The sequence below is a fragment of the Clarias gariepinus genome, chromosome 10 (assembly GCF_024256425.1).
Source record: "Clarias gariepinus isolate MV-2021 ecotype Netherlands chromosome 10, CGAR_prim_01v2, whole genome shotgun sequence".
NCBI classification, from domain to species: domain Eukaryota; kingdom Metazoa; phylum Chordata; class Actinopteri; order Siluriformes; family Clariidae; genus Clarias; species Clarias gariepinus.
In genome coordinates this window covers 26939137-26954800 of record NC_071109.1, presented here as the reverse complement: position 1 = coordinate 26954800, position 15664 = coordinate 26939137, and the positions used below count along the sequence as shown (strand labels likewise).

The window sequence follows — 15664 nt, the reverse complement described above, 5'->3', positions numbered from 1 at the left end:
GATGAGCCGTTGAGGCTGAAGGCCGGGCCTGAAGCAGAGCCTGAGGTTGGATTAGTCATAGAGCAGGTGATGAGGGCGTTCCTCAGAGGTGAGTTCTAGGCCCAACTTTAATAAAAGCTGCCGAATGGCCGTGGGCCTGCATACCAGACTAAGCCCGCGGCGTGACTGCACACAGAGCCGCATATTAACGTGTCCTTTCCACTTTGGAGGCCAGAGGGGCTGCGGTAAGGACGGATTGAGATGAGAGTAGAAAGAAGCAGAGTCTGGGTGGAAAAGAATAGGGTATGACAGAAAAAAGAAAGAGAAGGATTTAGTGAATACGCTGTCTGGTACACTCTTCAGATCGCACCCTTTCATCTTTAATGACTGTAGAATAATAGACACTGGTATGTGTCTTTTTTTTTTATTGCAGATCCTTTTAGAGCATTGCATTTTGCCATTAACTTTGATTTAGTCAGTGCAGATGATCAACAAGAAGGGAAAAAATAGAGGGATTTAGAGACAGCAAAGCGAGAGGTAGAGAAAGGGAAAAAGAGAGGGATAGAGAGAGAGAGACGCTTGCCCTTCCCTGCAGCAGAATTAACAAGGCATCACATGGAAAACTATCTGAGGCTGGCTATGAAAGGGAGGGGGGGGGGGAGAGGAGCCATTAAAAGCAGCCTGGAGGGATGGACTGCACCCAATATCACTAAAGCAAGTTCTCTCAGCCACCGAAGCAAGGGCTCGCTTACAGGCAAAAAAGCGCGCCGACTTCTATAGCCACAATTAAAACCTCCCCTTCTGCCAGATGAGCCCGAGGCAAGGGAGACAGCAGTGGGGGGAAGGGACAGCCATGGAATACCAAAGGCACACTGAAACACGGAGCCAGTAATGAGCTCTACCAAAGCAGCCTGGTTTTTTTTTTCCACATGGGAGCATGGTTTTAAACGTTACCACTCGTGGCTTTCAGAAGTCAACGCACATGTTCGGCGTTCTTTATACGAGCACGCTCGACTTTACCGAGTCGTATGTTGCAATTCAAGACTACTTGTTGCGTTTTTAGGAAGATGCACATTAAAGCTACTTGAACTTTCTGATGTGCCTTTGCTAGAATTGAAACCAACTAAAGCTGGTTTTTGGCAGCCTTCTTAAAGTTACTCGTCTTACCAATAAAATCTCGGGTTTGAATTCCGCAGCTGCCTGTTCAATAACATTTTTTTTTACTGTGAAAATCTTTTAATAATAGACCTGCGATTTAAAAAACAAAACAAAAAAAAAACCTGGATGTTAATCAGTGTGATTCAGTCTCTCGAACAAGCCTTCAGTATAACAGAAGTTTTAGGGAGAAAAAGAGAGAACATATTCATGTTCTTCCTCTTGCCATTATTCTACAAATTGCTCGTATTTAATTTTTAACACGCTCGCCTTTGCCATGTTTGGGGTCCTTCTTAATTGAACTCTTGTCACTCCATGTCGTTTCTCCTGTTGGTAGCTTTGAGAAGATCATCATAACCATGCTCTCACTCTTTTAATCTCGGATCCATGGACGTCTCAGCTGTACTCGCTGACCTCATCACTTCATCATCAAGAATAATTTCACGATGTCCAGTTTCAGGTTAAAATCGTTAAGTGTAAATCCGGCTTAACATGACTGGATGGTTGACTGACCAGTTACCCCTTAATGCTTAACTTTTAAATGCTTAAGGCTAACACGTGCTTCCTCTGAAACACGTGAAGTCAGCCAGCCGCGTCTTTTCAAACTGCTGTTCATGCTGTGGCTCAGGGCAGTGAAAAAAAAAAAGCCACGCAAGTCCACCGCCTTCCATACACAGGAATTCCCAGATGCCAGGTGATTGGCTAATGTTAGTCTCACCCATAGAGCACAGTCATATAGTGTACTCCCTTGGCTTTCATCCACAGATGACCATTCTGTAATCTTTAGATTGCTGCAAATAGTTTGTATAATAAATCTAATTATTTATCAAACTCCAGATTTTTACGATATCGTTCTTGACTATGTTTTATAAAATAGTTAAACCAGTACTGAGCATGTGTTCATAAACATGAAACGAAGCAGCTTATTGCCTTAATCTGTGAACGCCTGAACAACAACGAGCTTCAGCCTTCAGCTAAAACATTTACACATGTACATGAGAGGCGGTGTTACAGTAAGCCAGGAAGAAAAAAAAAATCTACAGCCAGCTTTCACCTTTTTTTCATCCTTAGAGCTGTGATTTGCCGGGTCTGTATCCGGACAGTCCACCAGTTGACGACCTCCGCTTTATGCCTTGGGTGGTACTTCAGTTTTTGGCGCTTCATGCACTCAGGGAAAGCATTTCCTAAAGTCTTTACGGAGGCATCCAGTGGAGGCAGGTGCAGGGTATAAGCATCTAAACAAGCAGTGAGTTTATTAAACTGGCCAACGTAGAAGAAGCAAAAGCAACCAAAATAGCTGCTTCTATTTCTTAAATCTGTATTTTTGTTTCTCTTTGTAACCCCAGGATAGTGTAATGTTAAGAAGGAGGAGGAGGAGGAGGAGGTCAGTCTTTCTCTGAATGTCTTCTCCAAAACAAGTTTCAGCTAAACTAAGACATATTGCACCACTCATCTGCTTGTTTTTTTTTTAGTTTTTTTTTTTTTTTTACCTTACCAGGTTTTGCTGATTTGCCATTTTTTTGCCGTGTCCATCATGACAGGTCGCTTATAAACACGTTAATATGACACACAAATGCCAGGTAGCTTTTCCTGATCATCTGTCGTGTTCAAAGGATGTGCCTCAAGTTTTACCACCATACCCCTGTCAAATACGTTTTACGCCTGGAAATATTAGTCCCTCCCCCACGTCAAAAGTTGCCTCTGAATTCTCACCTACACCGATGGAAAACACATCGCGTCTTTCAGCAACAAAGTCAGGCCTTAGGCGCTTTTAAGATGCCCATCTCAAGGAAATTAATTGCCTCCCTTGTTAATCTTGGCTAATTAAGAAAAGTTTGTGAGTAGTGGTGAATTATTTTTAGTCTCTTTCCTGCAAAAAAAAAAAAAAAAAACTATGGTAATGAAACTGACACTTTTAAGAGAGAGAGCGGGAGACGGAACCTTTTGTGATGTCTAGTAAGTCCACTTTAACCAGGACTGAAACACTCGAACCCCATCCTACAGTTCCTGATATTCTGCGAGGTTTAATCACACTGTTGTATTCCTCCTGTTTCCAGAGCGTATGATCCTTTGGGAATCGCTCTAGTCGGAGTAATAATTCGCTACAGACCTTGTGTACATGTAGTCTAATCCATTAGTGTTGAGAGGTTATTGGCTTCCTTTCTGCAGCTGAAATAGAAGCCCATTAAGAGAGGTAATGTGTGCCTGCAGCGTGGCCGGCAGCCCAGGCAGCCAGTGGAGGGTGTATTTCACACAGCGCAGCACACACTCACTCGGCTTTAAGTAGACCGAGGGTGTCGAGAAACTACAGATCGCGTTCATTTGCTCCCTTTCTTTTGTTCTTTGGTTTTTTCTTGTCGCCGATCTAACTTTTAGTCCTCGCTCATTCTGTCATTTTGTCTTCATCACTTTCAAACACACACACACTTCTTTCTTTCTCTCTTTCTCGCTCTTTAGCTTTCTCTCTGGCACAGGCTTGGGCACAGTCTCACATTGATCTGTGAAATACCCTGCGGGTGATTATAAAATATTAAATCCAAGTCACACACTAGCACTTCACTCTCTTCCTTCCAATCTCACGCTCTCAAACTCTCCCTCTCTCTCTTTCTCTCTCTCTCTCTCTCTCTCTCTCTCAATCTCAATCTCTTTCTGTTTCTTTGCTTCACACCCTCGTTGCTCTGCTCTTTACTCTTTTACTCTCACGACTCCATGGTCGTCCGCTTGTGCGATCGACGACTCTGACGTCATGAAGATTAACTCAACATTGCTAGACCGATGCCACTCCGAAACACGGCGTCTTTGTGTCCTTAAATTTATGATGTGTTTAGTGATTCCGGTGTTAATTTGGTATATTGATTAGTCCTGAGAGAAAAATAGCAGTTGTGCGTCACAAGCCGATTTTACAGCGTTTAACATCGGAGGGAGGGGAAGAACGGCATTGTGGGTAGTAATACAAGAAGCCATCCATCAAAGTTAAAACAAAAAAGCTCAGAATTGTGAAATATAACTTTAGCATCATTGAACACCAAGTATAAAGATTACCATGCAAAAGAGTTTTTTTTTCACCCCTTTAAAGCTTTCATTGTTTAGAACCACGAGTTTTAAGAGAGACACAGTTTATTTGTCGCTTGAGTGAAGAAGCTAGTTAACGTGCTGTTAAGAAGATAATGAGTGCTTTTGGAGCTTTTGTGTTTCTGGTGAAGCGTGATCGAGGTGTCACCACTATGGGCAGTTGTGTAAATGATTCCATCTGATATTACCCCATAATCCTCAGGGTGTGTGTGTGAGTGTTTTGTGTGTGTGTGAGAGAGAGAGAGAGAGAGAGAGAGACTGCGCCAGGGGGCATTTGGCTACATTTCACCCTGCCTGACTAATATTACGGCTTTTTGCGCTAGTTTTCTAGCATATGCCGCTTCTTCATTGAAACGGAGGCGTGATTAGTGCCCGTGGTTGCGCTAAAGGCCGACATGAAGATCAGTTACATCAATCTATTGTAAACATCAAAAATTATACTACGCACCTGGACAAACTGCCTGGTTTGTCCTAAATCCCTAATGCCTTTTTTGTTTTGTTTTGTTTTGTTTCTCCAATGTTTTGTTTTTTGCTTTTTTTTCCCCCAGTGATTGATACGGAATTTATTCTGCGCTTTCTAAAACACAAATGTCTGAGTGGATGCTTTTCTGTTCTACTATCTCTGTCTTTCCTTTTGTGTTTGTACAGCGTGGCCCTGGAGCTCAGTGCATAGCCTACAGCCGTGTACTCCGCACGCACACACTCACACACGCACACACTTTAGTGAACATGGAGTGGGAAAGCTGTTTGAGTTGCAGATGGAGACGGAGTATGTGCTCGCCTCGAGGCCGTGCCTCTAACCGCCGAGCTTTTTGTGCTGAAAAAGTGAGGGGATGGGGAGAGTAAAAGCAAGAGAGAGAGCGCGAGCCTTTAAAGGTTCTTTTAAAATGGTCTGAATATACAGACTTGAACAGAACAGCTGTAATCATACAGTCATACAGTCTTGGAAAAAACGCAAACATCTTGCTTTCAAGTCCATGTCAAGGCAGTGATTGCTGCACTATATAAAAAATGGTGTTTCCAGAAGTGTTAGTTTTTTCTGATTAATCTGCCCCCCCCCCCTTTTATTTTTAAGTCTGGAGGAGATGCTCGACTCCCACAACCGAGTGCCGCATGAATCACCCTGCATGTTTTATCCTCTCACTTTTACCTTCTCTGACCTCTGGGTTTGATAAACATTCAGCTGTGACGATCGCTGCAGCAGCTCTGGCCTGAGGTTTTATTAGCGCTGTAGAGCTTGCATAAGAGAAAAGGCATGTGATTAGCCATGATACTGTGTCTGTTGTTGTGTTTTTTTTTACGTTATAAGCTTCTTTGCCCAATTCCCTGTTTTATTTTTCCTCTCAGATTAGTCCATGTTGTCTATGTTGATTGTTCATGTTTGTCTATAAAGCGCCGAGATTCTATTTCTTTCTAATCAAGTTTATGTATGTCTCGGAGCTCTCCAGCACGTGTGTTAATTTTTCAGCTGAGAAACTCTCAGTTCAGATCCTGCGTTCTGGTCCACCTGATTTTCTTTCTGTTTCATACCTTTTTGAAACCTTTTTCAAATTTCAGTGGGTGTAGTTCAAGTAAAGCACCAGGAACGCCCCCTTTGTGATGTTTATTTTTCTGACCAATCAGAACACAGGAACAGGAAAACATCTAGGGGAAAAAATACAACTTGAACCCACTTATGTTCAGGACATTATAAGGCATTTCAATTAAGATTTTTCTACTAATTTATTGTGTATATTTAACTTGATTCATGATCACATGCTCTAAATGATCTGTTCTCTGGCCGTAGAATTTATTTTAATCAACTTTTAGAAAAGACAAATACATGTTTTGAAATAATTCCTTTGCTTTTCAATACACTTTGTCCATCTGTCAACAAGCTTTACCACCTGCTTTCCTCCAAGTGCTGATAAGACTTCTGAGGCCAACAGAAGTTAATATATAGAAGGTAATTTTTGACTCACCCTTGTATAAAAATTCCAAAGTAAGACCTAACCTAAAAGAAGTTTAATTTTTAGCAGTTACTCATCTGTAGCGCTTAAGAAATAGTAGGACTGAAGATGTAGCACTGTATCGGTCCTGTTTAAATTGTGATATTACTAAACAAGTGAATTTAAGGATATTATGAAATTATAAACACACACATCCACACACGAGGGATCTGTGGATACTAAAAGGCAATACAAGCTACAGCTAGCATTGTTAGCCTCACAGCTTCAGCAAACAAGCTTCACAAGCTTTAAAATAGTAACACGGCAGCTTCAGGATCCAACTCTGAGCTTTTTGCACCACCTCCTTCAAATTGTTTCTTATTTAAGATGAAGTCTCGAAATCATCAAAAAGTGAATTTTATATAATCTGTCTATTTTGTGTAGTTAGAAATGATTGTAGCAAACATTAGTAGGCATTACTTGCTTGTGCAAGATTATTAGTAAAGAAAAACACATTTCAGTTGAGTTATTCTCCCGTATGTTGCATGGTGACTTTACGCTCTTAACCCATGTATGAAAATGTTCAGGAGTGGAAATGATTGAGTCCACAAAACCCTGAATAAAAAGCAGGTCTTTATTACATCAAGGTAAAAAAGTGACCTGAATATTTACATTTAGAACATTTATTACATGACCTTATCCGGAGCATTAAGCAAATATGCTACTACATGGGGCGAGTAGGAATGACTTGTCGACAAGTGCCGAGTAAGCACAATGTCGTTCACGGCTGTAATTCTTTTCACTCGCAAAACACCACGTCAGTCTTGCGGAGATTTTATTTCTGACTTGCGTTAACTGTTGTTAGACTTCCGTCTGCAGGCGAAAGAGGATTTGCTCAATTAGCTCATACGTTATCAGAGATATTATCCATTTCCTGTCTTTGAATGTTAGGCAATTGTCATATTTTTCCCTCTTGTATGTCCAAACATCACTTTGAGCTCAGAGTCTGTCATTGAGCTGTAGGCGTGACTTTCATCCTCAGTTCTGCAGCACAGCCTCTCGGCTCTGACTGCAAGCCAGGAAGCTAGAGCTTTGTCAATACTGCACTAATTAGAAAATCCTCCAGCCTTAAGCAAGACGTTTTAATTAGTCCTTGTGTCAACTAGTTTACAGATTGCGTCCAGAGGTGGAGCAACAGACCAAATTGTGCAGGAGGAACGTCTCAATGTGTCTAAAACACATGATCATGTTTGTGTCTGCCAGATTTTACTGGTTTCCTAATATTCCACTTCTGTTAATTCTTACATTTCATGTTTTTCTGTATTTCTTATTTGTATATTGTGTGTTGGGGAACTGGTCAAACTGGTCTTGCTTGCATCAGTGTCCATGCGCACAATGTGTCTTTTTATGCTGCAGCATTATGCTTTTCCTTTACTGCTTTTCAGGAACTCAAACTTGTTCCAGCATGACAATAAACTTGTGCACAAAGCGAGCTAGATGTTATGCCAGGGTAGGAGTGAAAGAGCTTGAGCGGCTTGCACAGAGCCCTGATCTCATCCCTACTAAACACTTATTGGGTGGATTAGAATGCTGACTTTGCACTAAATGTTCTCATCTAACATCAGTGTCTAATCTCGCTAATGCTCTTGTGGCTGAAAAAGTCGAGGAGAAGAGAGTCGGTCTCATCGGCTTCAATGGATCAGTCTGGGAGCACGATGATAGAAAATGGCTGTCCTGTAAAGTTTGTGAAAATCCTCACAGTCCAATACAGTGGAAACAATATGGTGTCCGGTATTCATTGTTAGATTTAAGATTAAGATTAATTTCATTAAGTTAGGAAAAGGGACAGATTTAGTCAAGTGGGTTGGTATGAGTTACAGGGTATATTCATGTCAAAGGTGTACAAGACTCACTTTGTCGGACTTAAGAACAAATCGGACTTACGAACGTGCTCCTGGAATGGGAGTTGTTTATATGTTGGGGACTGACTGTGTGGAGGAAAGCCATCACAGAACAATTGAGATGATTATAACAGGGATACATATGGACAATAGTGTTCAGAAAGCACATCCGAGTATGATGATCAGATGTCCACAAACTTTTGGCAATATAGCGCATGCTACTGAAAGTTACAAATTAAGCAAGCAGTCTGATATAAAAACTGTGCAAATAATTTGCAATGGTCTTTTATTCATCCTTAGTAACTGCCTGATTAGAAAACTGAGGGTTTAAATTAGGCTACTGGTTTGTTTATATTTTGAGAAATACAAATACATTGACGGGAATCGAACCTGGACCCTAGAGGTGCAAGGCGATAGTGCTAACCACTACACCACTGTGCCACCCAAGCTTTTTTCTGTTTTTATTTATTTATTTATTTAAATGCATTCCATTGTCTCTTTGGGGATTACTTTTAATACAAATATAAATATTTGGATCACTAGCTACATCTCGATTGGAGAATCCATCTTGACTGTTTGCATGGACAGTGATCTAATGATAAGATGTGTGTTTATATAAACAAAGCTTTTAATTTGAATAGAACATGTGCAAAGTGGTTCTGCTTACTGTGGAGCATTTAATAAAACAGAAGAAGAAAGTATTTTTCTCTGATTTTAGGTTAGGTCAGGCATCCCAGCATTTCAAAAAAAAAAAAAACATTAATAAAAATTCGGATTTCTGCCTTTTGACTGGTTACAAAAATTTAGTGTCTTTTATAATTGGTTAGAGGGTTAACTGTATATGAAAATGTTCTGGAATGAAGCAAACGTTTCTTCACAGAAACCTAATGTTACCCCTACTCGGGGAAAACATGCACGGGAAGAATATATTTATTCCAATGGGAAAAAAATGATCATATCAACTGTTTGCAACTGTTTGACTGATATTTACCCTATTTAACCCCAAATCCCAACAAAAATTTCTTCTGATTGAGCTGAATCAGGGTTTTTTATTTATTTATTTCAATTGGGTTATTATTAGTGAAATGTTAGGGTCCATGTAATCATTCCTACTCTGAAGAGTACTCTGTTACATCCCTAGATTGAACTCCGTCTTTCCTTTTAATAATTTAAAGCTTATTTTCAATCCTCATGTCATTTGTAATGAAGTCACCCTGATAGTAAACGCCATCACGTGGGCTATACCCTTTACTATTTTTCCACTGATGCTTACCTGTGCTCTTCCACATGTTGAGCTTTATAGATAATGTGGCAAAATAAGAGAGGAGAGAAAAACAGTGGAGATTTCAGTTACTGCCCGGGGTGTAGAAATGCTCACATCGGTAATGTATTCATCCACATCTTAACACATTTATGCAAGCTTAACAAGCCTGTTCTGAGCGCAGTGGTAGGATGGTGGCAAAATGCCTCCAGCATGTTCACCCACACATGTTAACTGTGAAACACCATCTTTCCAACCTTTCACTGTTTGAAACAGTTTTCGGTGCTAACTAAACGATAACGCCGGGCTCGCTTTGCATGTGGGATTTGTGTAATGAGGATGATATTGTAACAATGTCTACAACAACAATCTACACATGTTCAGTAAATAACTAAGCCTTTGGAGAACCTACATAGTAAATGTTTAGTGGCTGGCAGAGTCGGCTTAAAAAATGTAAATTCATCCTAAAAATTAACATCGTGAAAGAATAAACTGATAAAGCTTTCAAAAAGGGGTTGTATTATGTTTATACCATCCTAACCCCTTATTATACTCATCCTTCACCAGCATGACGGCTAGGATCTTTTCGCATTGATGTGGCATGAGGCAACGACACTTCCAGTCGACCAGGTGTTCAAGTCAAACTGGGACCGATCGACAGTTAGAGAAGACTTCGAACACAGTGATGCAATCCTTAGTCACAGTGCATGGTGAATGGTGCAGATGTTTTAATGAAGGCCATGCGCCCATAAATTAAATCTCAGCAGATGTGATTCGCGGAGAATGTACACACAATCATTCACTGACACCACTTACACACTCAGCTCGGAGTTATTGCCATATTCCCGGTACAGTTCTGATCTTACTCTAAGTCAATCCCGCACATTTGACCATTAAAGGAGTTCCTGGGGGGCCAGCGTTTCAGACGTTTAACGGCAGTGTGATCGTGGCCTCTTTAAATGGTCTCTCAGTCTGGTTCAGTACTGTTTAGAGTGCTGTAACCAAGCACATTGATGGACAGTTGAATGTAAGGGAAAAAAATGAACTGAAGCCCATTCAAGAACTTGGGGGACATTCACAAGAATGGAGCACAGCTGTAGTCAGTGCTTTAAGAGCCACCCCACACAGACGTATCCAGGACATGGGCTACAAGTCACTCTTGAACCAGAGACCCTTAGCTGTCAGGGGCGTCTTACCTGTTGCTGGACTGGACTGTTGCTGGACTGTTGCTTAGTGGGCATTTGGAAACCAAGGTCCCAGAGTTTTGAGGAAGAGAGGAGATGCACAGAATCCAAGTAACGTGAGGTTTAGTGTAAAGTTTGCACAGTCAGTGGTGGTTCGGGAAGCCGTGTCATCTGCTAGTGTTGGTCCATTGTGTTCTATCAGGTCAGAGTTCAGCTCAGCCATCTACCAGGAAGTTTTAGAGCACTTTCCCCTGTTGACCAGCTTTATGGTGATGCTGATTTACCTGGTTTAAGAAAATGATATCCAAATGGTTGATGGGCCAGCAAACTTGCCTGACCTAAACCACATAGTCTTTATGGGGTATTGGAATGATAGTGAGATTTCAAAATGAATTGTCAAAATGAAAAGAAACAAACACTTAAAACACTGTGTGTGTAATGAGTCTGTATATGAGTTTCACTTTTTGAACGACTGAAATAAATCATAAATGTTTGATATTCTAATTTATTGAGATGCACCTGTGTGTTGTGTATAATACTCTGGTCTAGGTGTGTTTATTCAAAACTCCAACTGATAACAGTCCCGGCTCCAGACAGTCTATACGTGTTCAACACGCAAAGGCATAATCCATCTCTAAAACCTTTTCATATAAATGAGTCTGCCTTGTCTTTAAATAAAAACATCATTTTGTTAGAACATACGCGCTCCCAAGACCACGTACTAACTTGCCCTGAATAAACACATTAGAGAATATGATTCGTGTCAAGATAGACTTCATGGGAATTTGGGGAGTGTTTGGGTGTGTATTAGAACCCTTGTTGCTGTAGGGTGTTCCTGTAGGGTGTGGTGTGTGTTGTGTGCCCACAGGCTATCTGGCACTTCTCTCACACGCTCTCTCTCGCTCTCTCTCTCTCTCGCACTTACTCACACACGCACGCACGCACATTACTGACCCACCGCTCATGTTTAATGTCATACTATAGATCGGACCCTCGAGTGAAAAACAAAAAAAAAAGGAAAAAGCATCCAGATCGTCTAATGCATCTACTAACCTGAGTGACATTACAAGAAGGAAACAACGACATCATACCACTAGCTGTGTTTATATGGTCAATAACATCATGCTCGCTTCCAATCAAATGTTGATCAGAGTCACTTGTTCAGATGATGTGTACTTTGAGGACCGTGTGTTTTCCCATCCTTGTTCTTTCCTCTTTTGTACCGTTCTGTTTGGAGAATGTGTGTTGGTCTACGAATGGCTGTTAGGCTCCAGGCATAGGTATGACATTGTAATCCAGGGTGGCCTTTTATTTACACTTTGACACACACACACACACACACACAACACAAGCCTCAGCTGACTTAATTTTCCACGCTTTAAGGCCGGCATACTAAAGTCCACTGCTGGTTTATCACGTAAAGGTTTAAAACATAGCAGTGACCACCATCATCATCATCATCATGAGCATCCTCATTATCCTGGTCTGTCTGAAGTCATAAACGGTGTGTGAAGCTGTAGTGCAGTTAGTAGCGAGACGAGTCCACGGGAAGGATTTATACACTGTATGGCCATAAGTATGTGGATGTCCGACTATCATATGGGACTTTACATTTTAAAAGTTTTATGTCAGGTGTTACGATAAATTATGTAATACGATAATCGTAATGATGTAATTGAACCTTATACTAATGAGTGAAATTTAGCACAGATAAACATGTTTTTTAAATTGCCAATCAGTGGCACAGGAAGGATGAGGAAAAGTAATAAATACATACAATCACATCATCGTGTTTACCTCTCACACATTTTGGGTCAATGCCAGATAGTAGTACGAGTCGGGATGGCAATAATTTAATTTCAGTTATGTAAGGCATAATCTGTCGTCAGACATACTCGACTTGCATAATGGACTTGCTTTTCACGTCTCGTCCAGAAGGCTTCATCAGTTCTCAGAAATTTTAGATTAAAAGGTGAATCTTCAGAAACTAAAAAACGAGCTGGCCATGAGAGGAGCTTGTATTCGTGTCCGCTGAAGCATTTTTTGTAGATTTCGCCACTTTTTAGTCATTATCCTGCTGAAAGACCCAATGACGATCCATCTTCACCTTCTGACAGAGGACATCAGGTTTTGATTTAAAATGTCCTAGTATTATGATGCCATGCACCCTGACAAGGTTCTTTCTTTGGACGAAAACAGGCCCACAGCATCACAGATCCTCCACTATACTTCACGGTGGGCATGGGGTGCTTTTCCACATACTCATCTTCTGTTTTCACGCCAGACCCACTTCGAGTGTTTGTTGCCAAAAAGTTCTATCTTGGTCTCATCTGACTACAGCACACGGTCCCAGTTAAAGTCCCAGTACAACTTAGCAAACGTTTATGTTTGTGATTGTAGGTAAGAAGAGAAGGCTTTTTCTTTTTGGCGTGTAAATAGCGTCTGATGGTTGTTATGAAGACATTGTGACCCCAAGATGCCACTCTTTGATGCAGTTCTCCAACAATGAGCTTTGGAGATTTTTATTTTTATTTTTTTACTTTTCTTACCATTGTCCTCACAGTGTATCGTTGCAAAACTTTTCGTCCAGCCTTGTTTGTCTCTGTTCTAGTTGTTTTAAACTTCTTAATGATTCCTCTGACTGTAGAAATGGGCGAGTTTAGGCGAGTTGCTATTTTCTTGTAGACATTGACTTCTGAAGGTCGACACACATCTGCCTTACTTGAATGAGATGTTCTCTTGCCTTTCCCATGTTAAAGGGAGGATAAGTGGATAAGCCTCTTTTTTTAATACCACAGGGAAACAGGAAGTCATGAATTTTTAATTACATGTTTTTAGATACTCTGATCAACTTAAAAATACAGTAAAAATAACAAAAATGTTTCAATTACATTTATTTTATCGGAATGGTTAGGGGTGCTAATAATTGTGGAACAGGTAATAAAATTCTTTTTTTAATTGTCTTGGATTTTTTTTATTCACTATTATGTAATTTTTTTCTATAATGTTTATAATTTTTCTAATTCTATAATTTTTAGTGAGATTATGCTTCTGCAATAAAAAATGTATTTAGTTAAAGCCAAACAACACATCTTAACCAGGGGTGCCAATAATTGTGCAAGGCACTGTATTATGCACGTTAGGAGCAGGAGGAAAAAAAAAACAAGGGAAGCATCTTAGAGCAGCATCAGAAAAGTGTTGATGCTGTGGTCAGATATATTCATCATCCATGTGTACTAATCACCACGTGTGTCCTCTCTTTACGTTCCAGGCTACAGGAAGCTCCTCGGGCTCGGCTAGCGGCTCCTCGTCCTCGACTCGGCAGGTGAGACAGCGGATCACGCGGGTCAACCTCAGGGACTTGATCTTCTGCCTGGAGCAGGAGCGCTCCACGGCCCGCTCACTGCTGCTCTACAAGGCTCTGCTCAAGTAGAACCCAGTCCAGACTGGAACTGCTTCTCCGTTTCCCCTCTTCCCGTGCGCAAGGACACGGACACTGATCCATCTCTGCGCTCGAACCCAGGCCCCACCACCACCATTTGATTTGCAAGGTCTTTTTCTTCCCATGCCTCATCAGTCTTTCTTTGTGCCTTCAGGCAAAGCTGGGACATAATCAGTACGATCCTGTCTTTGCTTTAAGAGGAACGCATGAGGTCTTCATGCTCCAAACACACCTAGATATTCAGGAAGTGAACGAAAGCCATGAAGAAAGAGAAAGTCGTGGGTTAAAAAGCAGCATTTATTTCCTGGTACCATTTCATGCCGTCTGGGCGTTTGGTACAGGATCCAGCATATAGGAGGGAAAACTCATTTTAACTTCTTTTTTTTTTTTGATGAAATATTTGAATCTGTTTTTGATTTTTATTTTCAAGGATAACTTTCCATTGGTGGTATCAAGCGTGACGGGGAAACTCGAAGCTCAGTTTTTAACTTAAATGCCTCATTTGCAATATGGACACTGGAAGTGTGAATGTATAGTTTTTGGGGATTTTTTGTTTGTTTGTTTCAGTTTTTTTTTTTTTTTTAACAGTCTAACAAATTCTTAAATATTTTAATAACTTATGACTTTTATACCTCCAGTACATACATGGTTTGTTTAGATCTGGATTTTGTTTCAGTAAAATTATGCAAATGAAGGATCTGTGCTGTCCTTCTTCGTGTCACAAGCCGTTTTGTAATTCAGAGACAGTATTTTCTCACGCTCCTGTGTGTGTGTATGTGTGTGTGTGTGCGCGTGTGTGTTGTGGGAAGAACGGGGAGGTGATACTTAAATGTGCTGTGAAGAATTATGGTGTAGGAAGTGGCATGATGCCATCTGTACTGAGAAGGCTGCCATATATTCATCCAAAAAGATGACGCATGAAAAGATTTTTCCCCCCTTCATGTTTCCTTCGTCTAATAAAAAAAAACTGTAGATCCCAGCATAGCAGACGATTATGATTTAATGTCCTTTAATCAGCTTTGCACTGGATTTTTTTTATTCCTCTTATTGATCAGATCCGAGTAATAATGCCATGTAGATAAATCCAACATTTCACTGACTGCTTCCGATTTCTTTCGGAACAATTCGAGTGCGGTTTTTAGACCCCCTGAGCAGGACATGTAGTCGACATGAAGTTTTTTGTTTTGGGTTTTTTTTTTTGTTTTTTTTTTGTTTTTTGTTTTTTTTTATTAGCCTGGTCTTTGCCTTCATGAACAGTAAGCGGTTATGCAGACGTTTGGTTTGGGTTGGACGTGGCCTCAGATCGCGCCGTACTGAAAGCGATGGAGTTCGAGACGAGGCCGAGTGTTTCTGGTGTGAGGGTCAGGGCTTTTGATTATTTGTATGTTGTATTGTCTACAAAGACCATATATCTATTGTAAACTTTATATTTTTTTGGTAAATTTAACAATTTTTAAAATGTTTGGCTGGTTTGAGAAAAAAAGGAAGTGTTCATCTCTATAAAATTTGTACTATTTTGTAAAAGAATAAAGTTGCTTACTTACATGTTCAACTCTTTCCTAAAAAAAAAAGTCCTTTCATTTTCTATTATTGCAGAAGCCAAAGGAAAGGTAAATTTTTTGTTTACCCTGTTGGTCTCGAATCCTGCACATTTCGTTGTGGATCGAGCCAGCGTTCCCGTTATCGCACCTCACTCAACTGTACTTGCGCTTCCAGCAAGATCTCATTTGCATGATGATCTA

General features: G+C 40.6%; 1 protein-coding gene across 3 annotated transcripts in view; it reads left to right on the top strand.

Annotated features, from left to right (window-relative positions):
• The window catches only part of si:dkey-219c3.2 (transcription initiation factor TFIID subunit 4), a 48311-nt gene extending 32858 nt beyond the window's left edge, over nt 1-15453 (top strand). For all 3 annotated transcript variants that reach the window (XM_053506413.1, XM_053506414.1, XM_053506412.1), the window contains exon 15: nt 13752-15453. In XM_053506413.1, coding sequence (XP_053362388.1) covers nt 13752-13913 — 162 coding nt within the window. In that variant the 3' untranslated portion in view covers nt 13914-15453. The remainder of the gene's footprint in view (nt 1-13751) is intronic.
• Nucleotides 15454-15664: the final 211 nt, after the last annotated feature.